We start from the raw sequence: 14715 nt of genomic DNA, 5'->3' as shown, positions 1-14715 counted from the left end.
AAATGGTGTTGGCCCATGTCCAGTCTCTTTGTAATCAATCATTTAATTCTGTTGTTGTGGTATCTCTGCCACCTAACTCCTTTAGAATTAAGTTGGAGCTTCACTACTGCACTGTCAAAAGCAGGATGGATTTCTCTAATGGTAAAATATCAAATGACAAAAATGAGTTTCTGTAGTCAGAATTTCAGTGGTAATGGATGTCAGCATGCTACCACAAATAAGCTCGGTTCAGTTAGACACTAAAAAAAAAAAAAGTTTTTTTCCTTCTAGCAAGTGCTGTAATGAAGGCTCTTTTCTTGATTATCTCCTGCAAATATGTGCTATCGAGGTACGGTTTTCTAAGTAAACAACAGAAATTGCCATAAGATGTTGATGATGAGAGAATAGATTTGTTATACTGGTTAAAATCCAGCGTTATGCTCTTAAAATCAGTTCTCATAGAGCAGCAAATCTAAAGTGGCATGGATCCAACGGAAGGTACAACCAGTTCTTTGGATATAAATGTGTTAAATACCAAAAAGATTGTTTACTCCTCTCATGTCTTGCATGGTTTAAATCAAAGCTGAATGTCTTCTCCTTTACTTGATGGTGTTTTGCTATACTTCATGATGCTCAGGGGCTGTTTGCCATCATCTTCTTATTCACAGCTTCCTTTGATGGGGAGAAGCATGCCATCAATCTTCCTTCTGTAAACAGTGCATCGTTTGTCCTACGTTTCTTGGAGAAACTCTGCCACAGTCTTCAGTGTGATAATCTTTTCAGTAGCCAGCCTTTCAGTCCTTACATGGGATGTGCACATAGTCCCACGGAGTACGATAGGAACAAGCCAGGTACTGTTAAACAACTTGTTTGCAAGTACTGATATTTTTGAGAAGTGCTGTTACTTTATGAAATTTAACATCTGAATCTGCCTTGCTGTAACTTGAATTGACTGAAATGAATACTATTCAGTTCATAGTCAATTTGTTCCAGAGCCCAAGTGCTTTGGCAGGTTGGGATAGCTCATACCACATGTGCAGAAATCATTTTGTTCGGCTAACTCTTTCTTGTGGTCAACTAGGAAACACATATATTGTACTACTGGGTTACTAAAAGAGCAGACTCAAAGCATCACATTTTGCCTGTTCGATTTATGTTCAAATCATAAAATAAGCATAAAGAAAGATGCTTAGTACCTTACGAGAAGGCATTTGCTCTGGAAGATGATTCAGTTCAGCCTATCCTACGTTAAGTAGTCTTTTCCTCTATCTTTGTCCACCTTGCTCAGTGACAGCTACAGAATTTTAAATTTTGCAGCATACAGTCTGGTAGAGAAGGTGGGTTTTGCAGCTGGCTGTTTGAAATATTTTATGTAAGTTTTGCTACTCTGGGGCTATATAGACTGAGAGGGAAATGGCATGCTCAAGGTCTCCCATCAAGTGTTCCAGTCCAAAGGTTATCAGGAGCCATAGTTGAGAAAACTTTGACATTAATGTGATTTCAGTCTTATAGGTCCTGGTTTAGAAAAGAAGGTATTGTGGTTGTTTTGTTTGTTTGTTTGTTTTTCCAGTAGAGAAATAGTATTTGTTTCCTTCCATCAGATAGGAGTCATTTGCTATAATACCTTTCAGGAAAGTAGCCCAAATGTGGAAATTTGGATGATGACAATATAAACTGAGCTGTTCGATCAGCTTTTTAAGTTTACATTGAAATGACAGAGTCCGTGTGACATTAGAAACGAGTTTGTTACCTGGTGAATGACTGATGTGTGCTTTTGCTTTTGTACTTTGACTTTCCCTATGAGCATTTTTAACCAGGATAAATAAGTGGTGACTTTCCTCTTCACAGCAAAAGAAGAAATACCTGAAAACGGAAGTGCTAAACGATATTCTCAGGACTCTCCACCATATACTGCTCCCCTTTCCCCTAAGCTTCCAAGGAGTGATGCTCATCCATCTGAAGGTGATTACCTTGTGTTGGTATTACATCAGAGGACTGCATATGATTTCAGTATTTCTAGTCAAAAGGACTGAGTGCAGTGTATGTCTCTGGTTTGTCTTTAGTCCTTGACAGGTGAGAGTTGAAGTATTTATTCATCAGTGGCATGGATTTTGTGCTTAGGAACGATGTACTGCAAGTTCAACAAGTCTTTCTCCTAAACATGTCAGTCTTCTTTGTGAAATCGTCCAGGCAGATAGATGACATTTGAAGCTTCTTGCTTCATATATAGCTATTTAGTAGAAAAGCAATTCCCTTGAAATAGATTAGGAGATAAATTTGAATAACTCTTGGCTTGGGCCAGTGTGTTCTGATGGTGCAGTTAAACTGAGCGTATGGATAGCTGCCCCTAAAAGATGTGCTGCTCCTTCTCTCCTTGCCTCCCTGTAGTGCATCCCACACCTCTCTGATGATGGGGTGGCAAGCTGACTTGGTGACCCGAAACATGGAAAACATTCTGATGAAGCTAGGAGTCATTTGCAGTTTACTTCTCAGCACTTGACTCATCGTGGACTCAGATGAGTGCAGGGATGGGTTGGATCAAATGCAGCCATGACAGGGGTGGGAGCAGAGCAGCCTCTCTGTGCAGCTGACTCCAGGACAAGGAGAGCTTTTGCCTGTGCCGTGGCTGAGCTGCAGTAGCTTGTGCCGATTTGTAGTCTGCCTCACACGTGAAGTGAAGCATGTCAGCTTAAACCTCAGAGGGAGACTTAAGGAAGCGTGGTTTTACTCTGCCTTTGCTGCTTGTCAAGCCATGGTAACTTGCTGATGTGACTCATCTCATCCGATAGATACTTTCTATTGCTTCAGTGTATTTGCATAATATTTCCAAAGGCTTTTGAGGTTAGTCATTTGTTTCTCTCTTTTTTTTTTCTTATTTCTTTTCTTTTTTGTTTTCTGTTTTTGGAGTTACTGGGGTCATTTTTGTCTGTTAGTCTCACTGTGGGTAGAAGAATGACCTTTTCTTCTATGTAGAGTCCTAGGGCCACACTTAAAGCAGAAGAAGATATCAGTGTTATTTTATATAAACACAGTGTGTTCACTTCTATGAAGTAACAGCAACAGAAATATAAAAATTATCAATGCAGAGCTTTATCTGTCTAAAGTAGACCGTGGTTTAGGTCTGCAATATCTGTGCAATTAAATCAGATATTTCTAGTAAGCAACCGCGTGAATAACTGTAAAGCACTCAATTCTATAGAAATGAAGTTGTTTAAATTAGAGATAAACAAATGTCTTAGACCTGCATTTTCTTATAAGAAATCTCCCTGTAAGTAAGTCAGCGTGCATGTTATTCCCTGTTGAGCATTGTGGTACTGGAACCTTTTTATAGATGAAGTTGAGGCATTCCTACAAATTCATTTTAATATCAGTAGTTCATTGTAAAGTGCAGTTACCTGGATTAGAAAAAAAAAGGTGGGGGGGGTGGGAGAAGAAATGTTTTACAGTGGCTTCAGAGGTCTGAGATTGTACTGTGTGTGTGTTTTAAGAGGCCAAGTATTCTCTAGTGTTGTGTGTTTCCCATTAGAGCAACGTCCTCTGCTGAGAATCTGGAGGTAATTTCATAGCGGTCAGTCATGGGCTGGTTAGCAAGAAAGATCTGCCCCTGAAAAGTTCTGGCTCCATTGAGACACAGTTGCCTTGAAAGAGTTGTTTTGAAATACCATTTGAACGCAAAATGGAATAATTGTGGGAAAGGGTCTTTCAAACTCATTTTCCTTCTGATCTACTTGTAGATATGTTTTGCAGATTTTGCTGTCTTTTCTGTTCCATAACAGTTTCTTCTTAAAGTTTTGAAAGATAAGAGAAGGGAAAGAGAAACAACTCTGTCTCCCTCCCCATGAAAACAGAGTGTTCTTTACTACTGCAGCCAGTTACATCATGTAGTTATGTATGAAGCAAAACAACTAGCTTATTCCCAGAGGAGCGTCAAGAAAACAAAACGTCCAATTCCTTCTAAGGCCTTCAGTCTTTAACTGTCTGTTGTCACCCTCAGATTTGAAACATAAGGCCTTTGACTGGCCTTTCATACATTTAACCAGAGTTCAGGTATTCTGCAGGGGAACCTCCTGTGTAACAGGAAAAAACTTGTTCTGGTTCCATCTCACTACTACTCACATCTGCTCCAAATCCTGAAGTAGGAAAGCTGTCATATCAAAGCTCCACTGATTGCAAAGCTGTATTTGTCAGACACCAGTTCTGAATCAGCTGTCATAGCTGTTGACCGTGCCTTCAACAAGACTGTGCTTGGGGTTGGTTTATAGAGAAGCTAGATGGATGGAAAGGGGATGGATTGTGAGACAGTGTAGCTGCTGGACAGTAACACCTAATATAAAAGGTAATCACCTCCGTGAAGTATGCCAGCACTCCTACCTCGTGAATGTGACCTGAGCAGTTACTTTAAGATAAGCTCAAGTGCTAGTATCTCGGGAAAGAAAGCAAAGTTTCTCTTTGCCATCCCTATTTACTGTTGCTTAACTTTGGATCTGTAGCGTCAGAAAGAAGCCTGTGATAGAATTGGAGTAAATGCAATTAAATTATTTTGTAATATGGTCAATTTTATGTCTTTAGAGATCTTATAGAAAGTTATATAAAATTATTATTTAAAGGATGTATTTGGGATCTCTGGTTTCTATGAAACGATTCCTTCTTCAGACATTGCACGGAGTTGGCTGATAGTTGCTGAAATACTCCATTTGAAACTTTCTGTTGTGGAATATTGTTTCCAGTATTTCATCATACCTTTGAAAAGGTATCTACAAGTTCAGCTTAATCTTGTGCTCCTTCATAGTGCTTTGCTGTAACCATTTGAAGTATCACTTCCTTCTGCCCTGATTCAGTCTTGCACTGAGACTTCATTTGGTGCTCTCATTCTCTGCTGATCTAATTTTCTCATTTGTTTCCTTTAATATTAATGGTGCTTATCGTTTGTTGCTTCTGTTGATATCTCTGAAATACTATAGGAAGATGGCTTTTGCTTTCATTTTGACAAGTTGCTGCATCTTCTTCAAGCCGACATATAAGAGTTTGTTTTCTCCAAAAATCTCAGTAGCCACTGCTTTGCTTTTTTGATACAGCTCAAACTAGAAAGTTTGTAGTAGTTGTCTTGGGGATTGTGTACTTGAAAGAGAAGGGCTTGCATACTTAAAAGCTCTTTTGGCCACAAGTGTTGTGTTTATTAGAAGTTGTTGTTAAGACTGCATGTCTTGCTTTACTGAGTTCACTAAATAGGGAACCAGTTCTCTGAGTGTTCCATTTTGGGATAATGTTGTCTGAAGATCATAACTGTGAAATACACTCAAAGTTCTTCACTGAACTCCAGTTTTAAACAGATTCTAATGGAACAAGTTAAACGTGCTTAAAAAGCTCTCTGTGGGCTTTTTCTTTTTTCTTGTTTGTTGGTTAGAGGAAAATACTCTTCCTTTATTTAATTCTGGTATTTTCCCAAGAAATTATTGGAACTTGTCATAGAAGAAGGGTAATAAAAAGCATATTCTAGGAACTTGTTTCACAGATTGTACCAGTTACCCCAAAGAATATGCTGCTTCACTGGCATATGTTTTATAACTTGGGTAATTTTCAAGATGGTAATGTGGAGTTTACACTTCTGTGAACCTGTTAGCTATATTTTTCAGGTCTTAACTCCCTTGCCAAAGCAGCATTTGTTTCATGCAGATTTTTGCGTCAGGCTTCCAACTTTTTCCTCAGGCTAGATGTTGGCCTAGTGCAAGCGGAGTTGAGAACATAGAGTGATGAGAGTGGAGCGGTGTTCCCGTTGATGTTTAACTTACTCGTAGAATACAGCGTTGTGGTCAGAGTGTATTGTGTTAGTGTGTGTGTGAATCTAGGATTTACAGCCTTCTGCAGCTCTGCATGTAATCTCTTCAGTTTTTAGTGATGGCTATTGTCTCTGAACATATGGAGATCTACAGATCATAATTGTCTGCCTGCTTGTGAAGATAGAGACTCCCTCTACTGTGAAAAACAACTTACACAATTGCTAGTTAACATGAGAGTTTTTATGTTAAAAAATTCTTGCAAGATAATTATAATGCACTCTTAAGCAGATTCTCAAAAAGTAACCGTTAAGAAAGACAATGAAAATGCTTGACTGAGATTGTGTATGTGTTAATACTAACATCAGACAATTTAAAAAAACAAACAAACCTTATGTCCATGCCCTGCTCATACTATTTAACAAGTACAGCTGAGATGATTTATGAAAGACTGTTTCAAACTTGACTACTAGACATTTTACTGGAATTTTTTTAATGTAGTAAAGGACCAGTGATTACTTGAAAACGACTGTTCTGCAGTAAGTCTTGTCTCACAGGAGATCTGATAACAGTCTTGGAGCTTGTTATTATCTTCGAGAGAACATAGCAAGGAATTAAATAACAAAGTTACAAAGTCCATCATTTTGAACAGATCGATGCTTTTGTTTTCTGTAGCAGAAACGTTACCTATAGAAGAAAACAGCACTTCCAAAGAGCATCGCTTTTCTGCGGACTCTATAGATTCTGCACTTAATTCAGTAAATCCTTCAAGCCCGGCCCGTCGAAATTCCACCGAATATCGTACTTCAGGGAGCACAGCATATTACAGGAATTCCTTTCAGCCAGTGACTGCTACCTCACATTCAGCCCCAGTCCTGCGCCGGCTGTCATTGAGCTCTGCTGGGAACAGCAGTTACTATGAAGTCAGTAGGAATCGAATACAGAGGAGGATTGAAGGTATGCTACATGCCTAAACTTTCCGAAGTATGTAACAGCTTTTATGAACATGCAAAGTCCGTGAGTTATGAACAAAGAAGTTCTTTGCCACAGAAAATATGTTACATATGGAGTGAGATGTTGTGCTGTTGCCAAGCACGTCAGGCTTGCTAATGTAACTTTGAATGCAGAACTGAAGCCTGCTAGAACTAACACCGTGGTGCAAGCCAGAGGAGTCTTGCCTGCTACACTTTCCTCTCATTGCTGTCACGGACTCTGCAATAGGCTGGATTGGGCAGTGCTTGCTGAACACAGCTTGCTTCCTGAGAATTTTATCAGTTATTTCTGTGTTGCTGATACACAGAGATAGGGTTTCTTCCTGTCACTCTGCACAGTTGAACTTGCATTTGCCGCTTTCCTAGATACTGGCATCTTGGGATCCAGGAACCAAACACAAGTCAAACTAATCCCTCTAGGTATGTCATAGTGCTATTTTTTATGTTGCTCTAATTCTCTGCAGTTGTATAAGGTATTTCACACAAATGGAACAGTTTGTTATTAAGGTTTGATACTTGACGAAAAATAAAACATCCTTTATTTTAACATATGACAAAGAATGAATAAGCCTGATGCTAAGAATGTCGTATGCAAAATGAAATGTGTTAGTTTACAGGCCTAGTGTACAGAATCAGTGTACAGACTAATGATACTTCTTTTCCCAATATTCTTACACCGAAAGCTGCAAGTTCCACAATTGAACCAGATCTGAATTCACTTAAAAGGGAACCTTCAAGAATGTTGAATAAGGATCCGTCCACCTGGTCAATAGAGGAAGTAATGCGTTTTGTGAAAGAAGCTGATCCGCAGGCACTAGCTCCACATGCTGAACTCTTCAGGAGACATGTATGATGCATATCCATTCTTCTCTACTAGATTTCATGTAGCTCATTAATCTTCTAGAATACACCTCTTTCATGTCGGTCGCTGTATTTGCAATTGAAGGTAGAACAGACTCTGCTCGCTTGTGTAATATAGGGAGGCTGAAAAATTATTTTTCCACCTGAAAGTCCTCCTGCAGTGTGTTTTTGCTGTGTTCCAGCCTCGTTAGACTTAAACTTAATTGCTTTCCATTGCGTTCCAGCTGATATGAGGTAGTGTAACAGTGGAACTCTCGCATTATAATGGCCAGCTCCCAGTGCACCCTGTCACTCTGGTACCTCTTGAGATGCTGACATTCTCACCTGCAATATGGAGTGCTTATCTTTTATAGGCGACACTTCTCTAAGCTAGTCTGTTTTGTGGATTGGCTGTCCCAAAGCCGAGAAACTGTTGTGCCTCATTACCTTTGCACTTGGTCATTAATACTAAAATTCAGAGGTTGAGCTGAAATATTTGTCTGTTTTGACAAAGATTATGGAGTTCTGTAGGATCTAACTAGATATTGTATTTAGGGAGGTGAGCTGTAAATGTTCATTTCTTTATGTTGTTTTTGATCTCCCTTTTCACTGTGCTTTTGTATGGCAAGTTGTTGAGCAAAGAGCTGCGTTCTTTCATTTTATATCTGGCTCTCCAAAAAGAGGCTGGCTTTCTCTTTAGTGGTATTTCGCCCCCCTTCTGCACCAGCACTTACTAACAGTTAAACTATTTCACGGTAAGCTGGATTGGAAGCAAAATTCAAAGTAACTTTTAACAAAACTTCCTGTCGTATGTGTTATTTTTAGTCATGTAACAAGGCTAAATGTCACTTGTTATGTCAGGTTTATGTTTAAAAAAACTAAGAGTAATTCTCTTTATGGTGTTTTAGGGAACTAATTGCCTGTCTGTGGTATGTAATGCTACTAAGAGCCTCAGACTGTCACATTTCAGCAGCTTTTCAACCGGGCAGTTGAAATCTGACTAAGTTGTCCTCAGTCTTTATCCTAACAATCTGTCTGCTTTAACCTGGCTGTAGATCTGTCTTATTTCACAGCTTCAGATGGTCTGTAACCCCTTCCTCTGAGTGACTGTTTGCATGCGCATGCCAGAATCCTCCCACAGCTGTGTTCAAGGTTCAATGCAAGGCCTCCGTGCTTGGATCATTTAATCTCTAACTGCACAGACCTTCCTTTTTTTGCAGCTTTTTTCTCTCCTTGACCCATTCACTTTTTTTTTTTCTCAGCTGGTACCTATTTTTGGGGGACTGTTTGTTCAGTTTCTTTTACTTACTGTAATTCCATTTAGTATCTCACAGACTTTAACCATAATGTAAAAACACTACAGTAAATTCGCTTTCAGGGGCCGTGGGTAAATATCACGTTGCACTAAGTTACAGCCTCATATATGGTAAATGCATTTTTACTACATTCTCAACAAATATAATGTACTTTTCAGTGTTAGCGTGCAGATTGTTAAAATAGTTGTGTTGTGTTTGCTCTCTTCCTTCTGCAGGAAATTGATGGAAAGGCACTACTGTTGCTGAGGAGTGACATGATCATGAAATACATGGGACTGAAGCTGGGGCCTGCCCTGAAGTTGTGCTACCACATTGAAAGACTTAAGCAAGGAAAGTACTAGCCAACGGGGCGGACACCGCAGTGAGTGTGTGTGCACCACTCTGAGCTCTCAGGTTAACTGCCATCACCTTTATTTAAAAGTCTTTTGCTGGAATAAGTTATCTGTATTTTTTGGAAGTTCTTTCAAAATGTGAAAAAAGACATCGAGGAGAAAGTATTGGGAAAAAATGTATTGCATTCTAGCCTTTAGTGAACTGTTTCAGAAAGCTTGCAGGGAGAGACAGTTGGCACTGGGCAGGTTGGGTAACAGCGCTGAAAGGCGCATTCTCTGTTGCAGACTTCAGCCAACACGTTCATATTCAGAACCAAAACAGCTGAATCCCAAAAAACAAAAACAGCATCAGATGTTAATAATTTTTACAGGGGTGGCTGTAAACTTTTACGTTGCAAGGAAAATGTAAAATAGAAGATCTCATCTCAGCAGTGAATACCGTGTCTGGTTCTCCGGCAGAATAATACTCAGCTAGATTATTCTTCATATGGATTTCCATAAAGGGAATAGCTGTATGAGCAGTTCAGGGGGGAGGGAGGTGTAGGGAGGGAAGTGTTACAGAGAAGAGGGCTTCAAACAAATCTAAGCTTTTATAAAGTGTGATTATCAGTCCTTTGGTAAGTTACGAGGACAAACGTACGCTGTGTTGTCAATTTATGCTGGCAATAATAGTTCTGTTTCATGGAAGGGCACATTGGCTGTGCAAACAGCCATTTCTAGGACAGACAGATTTGACTGGAACAACACATCCACGTTTTAAACATTCCATCTTTTTGCTAAGTTTGGCATGGATTCGTGTCCTCGTGCTTTTTATATATACACGTGTATGTGTGGGGGAAATGCACACTATATGTATTTGAAAATGTGCATACACGCTGTACATATGTATTCAGTTTTTAAAGTGTACTTTGCACTGTGCCAGAGAGAACTGTACAATTTCTTGGGTTTTGTTTTCTATTTTACCAGTTATTTTAGTCATGTACTACCTTCATTTCCGTTAGCACCTGTTTAATTTGTTGTCCATTTTTGGAGTCAGAAGGTGACAAACAATCAAAGGGTGGATCTACTCCTACAGGCAAAATCCCTGTTCTATGCAATCCTCATGGTTATTCATCACTTAACTGAGCCATGTATGCTGGTATATTTCTGGAAATACATGGTTGGTTCTGATGCTTCCAACTTGTATTTCCTTTAAGGAAGTGCCACTGTGTAATGGATAAGCCTGGTTAGGATAAAATTGGTGCTGTTTGTATAAGCTACAACAACCAGCAGTGATAATGAACCAGTTTGTTGTCACTGCCAATTGTAATATACATCAGGGACAAGAAAATATACTTCTGTGTAGGAAACTGAATGTACTGTATGCAGTAGTGCAAGTGACGAGAACTATTTGATAGGGAAGGTGTAGTCCTAAAATGGTAGGTTTTATTATATTTCCTATTGCCTTTTTTATATGAAACTATATAGTAAAAATGTATTTTTTACAAATTCATTTTCTGAAACTGCCTTGCTGTACCAATACTCTGGTACTCCTCAGGTTTCAGCAGATACTGCTGCAAAATAATGTGTTTTGTGGCTCGCCAGCATCCAAGAGCTTTGTTAGTTTAAGTGACTGCAATGCAATTTTAATTTGGGCTCTGAGGATTGTTTTTATTACTCCATTGTTAGACATTGGATGCAAAAGGTTATCTATATTGATTTGTTTTGCATATCTTTTGTGGTGCGTGTGTGCTTAGATGAATAATACGAGCATGTTCTGTATAGTAAGAAGAGGTCAGAGCATTGATTGGAAAAGCAGAATATTTTCTCTTTGTGTTTGGAAAATGCAGACTTGATCATTGATAAAAACCATATGAAAGTTAGTTATATATAAAGAAAAACATCATGCCCCGCATGTTGAGTATGTTGTTTAAACCTTACTTCTACCATGATTTATTACGTTCAAGTTCAGAGTTCTTTAGTGTAGAAAGAAGTACTGCTCGTACAATTAACTAAACAGTTTTCATTTTTCACATTGCCGTTGGCAGAGGAGAAACAAAGATGTTTAAAATTTCAGTTTGGCCTCTATGGAATGAACTTTTTATACATGGCACTATTATGGGTATAAATATTTGTTCAAGGCTTTGCGTGCACCCGTGCACGTTGGGTGGGGGGTGGGGGGGGACTGGGGGGTTACTGCGGTGTTACAGTACCAGAATTCCACCACGCGCTGTAGTGTGGGATTCAAACGTTCCATGTGTTGTAGCAGAATATATTTTTTATTCTTTATTTTCAATAGGATGCTCTTCTCCGACCACAGAAATAAAATAGTTTGTTCATTGTTGCCCGTTTCATTTTGACACCGTGCGTAAGCAGTGCCTGCGTAGGCAGGGGCAGCTCTTATCTGGCACTCTGCAGGTCTGGACAGCTCGTGTAAACATCTGACTTGAGGAAGTTTCACTCAGAAGGATAACGTGGTTCCAACACGGTTTATCCCAAGCATTTTGTATTTGAACTTTGGTTGGTCTGCGCTTTCAAAATAACGATTTAGGACTATATTCATCTCTTTAGTTTCGAATACAGCATACCGCTGTTACAGTTTACAGAATTCCCATATAGATCACCGAGGGGAGTGACAGCTGAAAACTGAGATGCTGTGCTGTGTTCAGATGAAGTGATTTAAAATAAAGCAGGCAGTGCCAGTGGGTTTGAACTTCACGTACTGTAGGTTTCATTATTTGTGTTACAGAGGAGTCTGTTATTCTGATGCCCGTTTGCAGTGATCCTCCTGCATTTGAAAAGTAACATAAATTGGGTTGATGGTAACACAAACGCTTTGCTGGTGAATCACAGAACATGGAAGTAATGGTGGTCTGGAGGCACTTTGCATCTGATCTCTCTGAGGGATGGTGAATATCTTTTTGGTGCCTATTGAATACAAAAGAATGTGTGGAGTATTCTCTTTGTTTCTCTGAGGTGCTTCTCTGTCAGCAGGGATCCACCTACTTACCCGATGAATTTGCAACTTTCAGTCCCTTGCAAGACCGTGCTATGACTCGTCTGTGTGCGGTAAGGTTTCCTCTGTTTGAAATTAAAACACTGATGCTCCAGGAGGAGCAGCACCTCTCACAACTCACATTGTGGAAGATTGAAGAGCGCTGTATGGCGTGGCGGCTGCACGCTTAATTCTAACTGATCTGCTGTGGCTGTGTAGATATTTGTGCGGGAAGAACAGCGAAAGACACCAACATTGTGTTATTAGTATTGGCTCAAAGGATGGAACGTCTTATTACAGGGTTATTCCTGCCTGTCTTTTCTTTAATCGAAGATAAAATGGAGAGAGTTGAAACACGGGCACGGTGCTGAATTAATAGGTTATCCTCCTGCTTAACTCAGAGAGTCACTTTCTCTTGTTCACATAACTTCCCAGCGAGTGAGCTTGGGATCATTTTTTCCTTTAAAAATGAGGTAGTAACGTAAATCTATTCCTATATTTGTAAATATGAATCTGTACTTCAAATAATTTTTCATTTAAATGGCCCAGCATCCACAAACAAGGCAGAAGCCCGTGTCCGGCCAGCTTGAAGCAGAGGTACTGCTTTAAGATGATTTGTGTTATACTATTTCTCCATTCTTTTTCCAGTTGGAGCTGGTTTTCCTTCTGTTCTTCATTATCACAAATTATCTTAAGCCTGCTCAGTGATTTTGTCTGTTGCATTTCATGTAACTTTTATGCCGCTTGCTCTGAACCAATTTGACTTCTAAAAGCTGTTTTTTTTCCCCATAGACTTAAAATAGTGACTGGAAGTAATGATTGTATAGAAGATTGTATTGTAGAGGAAGCAGTGCTACAGGGAAAACAGCAACACCACTCAGCACAGGCCAGAGGGTTTTCCATGTAACTACAGTGGGATCTGTACCTACAGCTTTGTGTTTCTAGCTTTGTCTCCTCTCTGCCCAGTTCTGAGTGGAGGATTGTAGTCAGTTTTATTGCAGTGTCACATGGCTGAATAGATTTTAAAGTGGATAGCAGGATTTTTTTCTTTGACTGACGAGCTGCTTACGTAATAGTTACGTGAATGTTTAATTCCAACATCAGATGTGTGAGCTTCTGCTGAATTGAAGCTATGTAGAGATAGGCATAGGTTTAATAAAACAAAACAAAATAACAACCACACAAGAGGACAAAAACGCCCCTTGAGATCAATTTTGGAGGTCGTATATTCCTCCTCTTTTTTTTTTCATTGCTTGTAAAACTATTGGAGTGAGTAGAAAGCTTGCTTGGAATTGCCTAAGAGTGATGCAGGGAGGCAGAAACTGATTCACATCTCTCTCTCTCTGGTGAAATGGTTACTGCTTTTTGCTCAAGCTTTGATTATAATCTTTCGCTCTGCAAAGCTCAGTAACCAGTCTGTAGTCCTGGGATCTTGATCCCAAACTGGCAGTGCTCCTGCTGTTTGAAAGGCCACGCAGAGCCATTTTGAGCCTTTATCTTCTTAACATCTGAAGTCCGTTGTAAGCTCTCTGTGTTCTGAGTCAGCAACAAGGAGGCATTTTATATCGTGATTAATTTATTTTTTTCCAGCAGCAACCCCAGAGATTCTTCTCTGAAAAACAACAAACACATAAATTTTAAGACTTTCTCTTCAGACCTTGGCTATGTAGACGATGGGAGCTCAGTTTGTCCTTAAAATATGCCGTTACAGCGGTCCAGCAGGCTTTTAACTCCCTCGCTTACATGAATCATCCATCCCTGTCCTAGCAGATCATTTTGATTAGCTGTAATTTGTCCCATCTGAATCAGAATTAGCTTCCTCCAGCTCCGTAATCTCCCAGCCCTGTGGTAGAAGCAAGCAGCCCTGCCTGAGCTGCTGCTCCTCCGAGCTGTGCGCACCTCTGCTGCTTTTATTTCAGCTTTCCCTGCCTGTGGTGGAACTGCTGATAGTGAAGGCTGCGCATCTCTACTTCTTTTCTTGTTAAAATACGTGAAGACATTTTCATTTTCTGAGATGGACTTTTTAGCCTCCAAAATCAAAGCCCTTCCAGGACAAATTGTTTGAGCAAACAGATGCCAACGCAAGAGGAAAGGGAGATCACATCCCGAGCTGTGTGAACAGACAAATGTGAACAGATGTACAGCTCGATGCTGGCAGAAACGCACTCCTGCCAGTGACTCCTTTCTAGTTATGACAGCTGGAAGGAAATGAATGCACCACAAAACCACCATGATAATTGCCATTACCCTGTGCTGGCAGCCTCAGCAGTGAGGTCAGGAATGGGAAAGACAAAGACTCGGCTCTCCTCCCAGGTGGAAGCTGAGGCGGGTTGGCGAGGCACTGGGAAAACCTCAACAAATGGCGGTGCACCTCAAAAGGTCTGGTGTCTGAATGCAGAAGGCTGGGATCTTACTAGATTTCTCCTTTCCTCGTGTGTAGAGTGTTTGGTGGTTTTTGCTGTTTTCATATTTTTTCCCCCTAGTTATGTAAGTACCCTGTTTCTTCAA

General features: G+C 40.0%; 1 protein-coding gene across 1 annotated transcript in view; it reads left to right on the top strand.

Annotated features, from left to right (window-relative positions):
- The window catches only part of SCML2 (Scm polycomb group protein like 2), a 67760-nt gene extending 58422 nt beyond the window's left edge, over positions 1-9338 (top strand). Inside the window, exons 11-15 of the mRNA XM_065741373.1 lie at positions 648-830; positions 1828-1941; positions 6429-6710; positions 7429-7592; positions 9117-9338. Of these exons, the coding sequence (XP_065597445.1) occupies positions 648-830; positions 1828-1941; positions 6429-6710; positions 7429-7592; positions 9117-9242 (869 nt within the window). The 3' untranslated portion in view covers positions 9243-9338. The remainder of the gene's footprint in view (positions 1-647; positions 831-1827; positions 1942-6428; positions 6711-7428; positions 7593-9116) is intronic.
- Positions 9339-14715: the final 5377 nt, after the last annotated feature.

The sequence above is a fragment of the Cyrtonyx montezumae genome, unplaced genomic scaffold, assembly GCF_038088225.1.
Source record: "Cyrtonyx montezumae isolate F1298 unplaced genomic scaffold, pur_monq_1.0 scaffold_3, whole genome shotgun sequence".
NCBI classification, from domain to species: Eukaryota; Metazoa; Chordata; class Aves; order Galliformes; family Odontophoridae; genus Cyrtonyx; species Cyrtonyx montezumae.
This window is presented reverse-complemented; position numbering and strand designations above follow the sequence as displayed.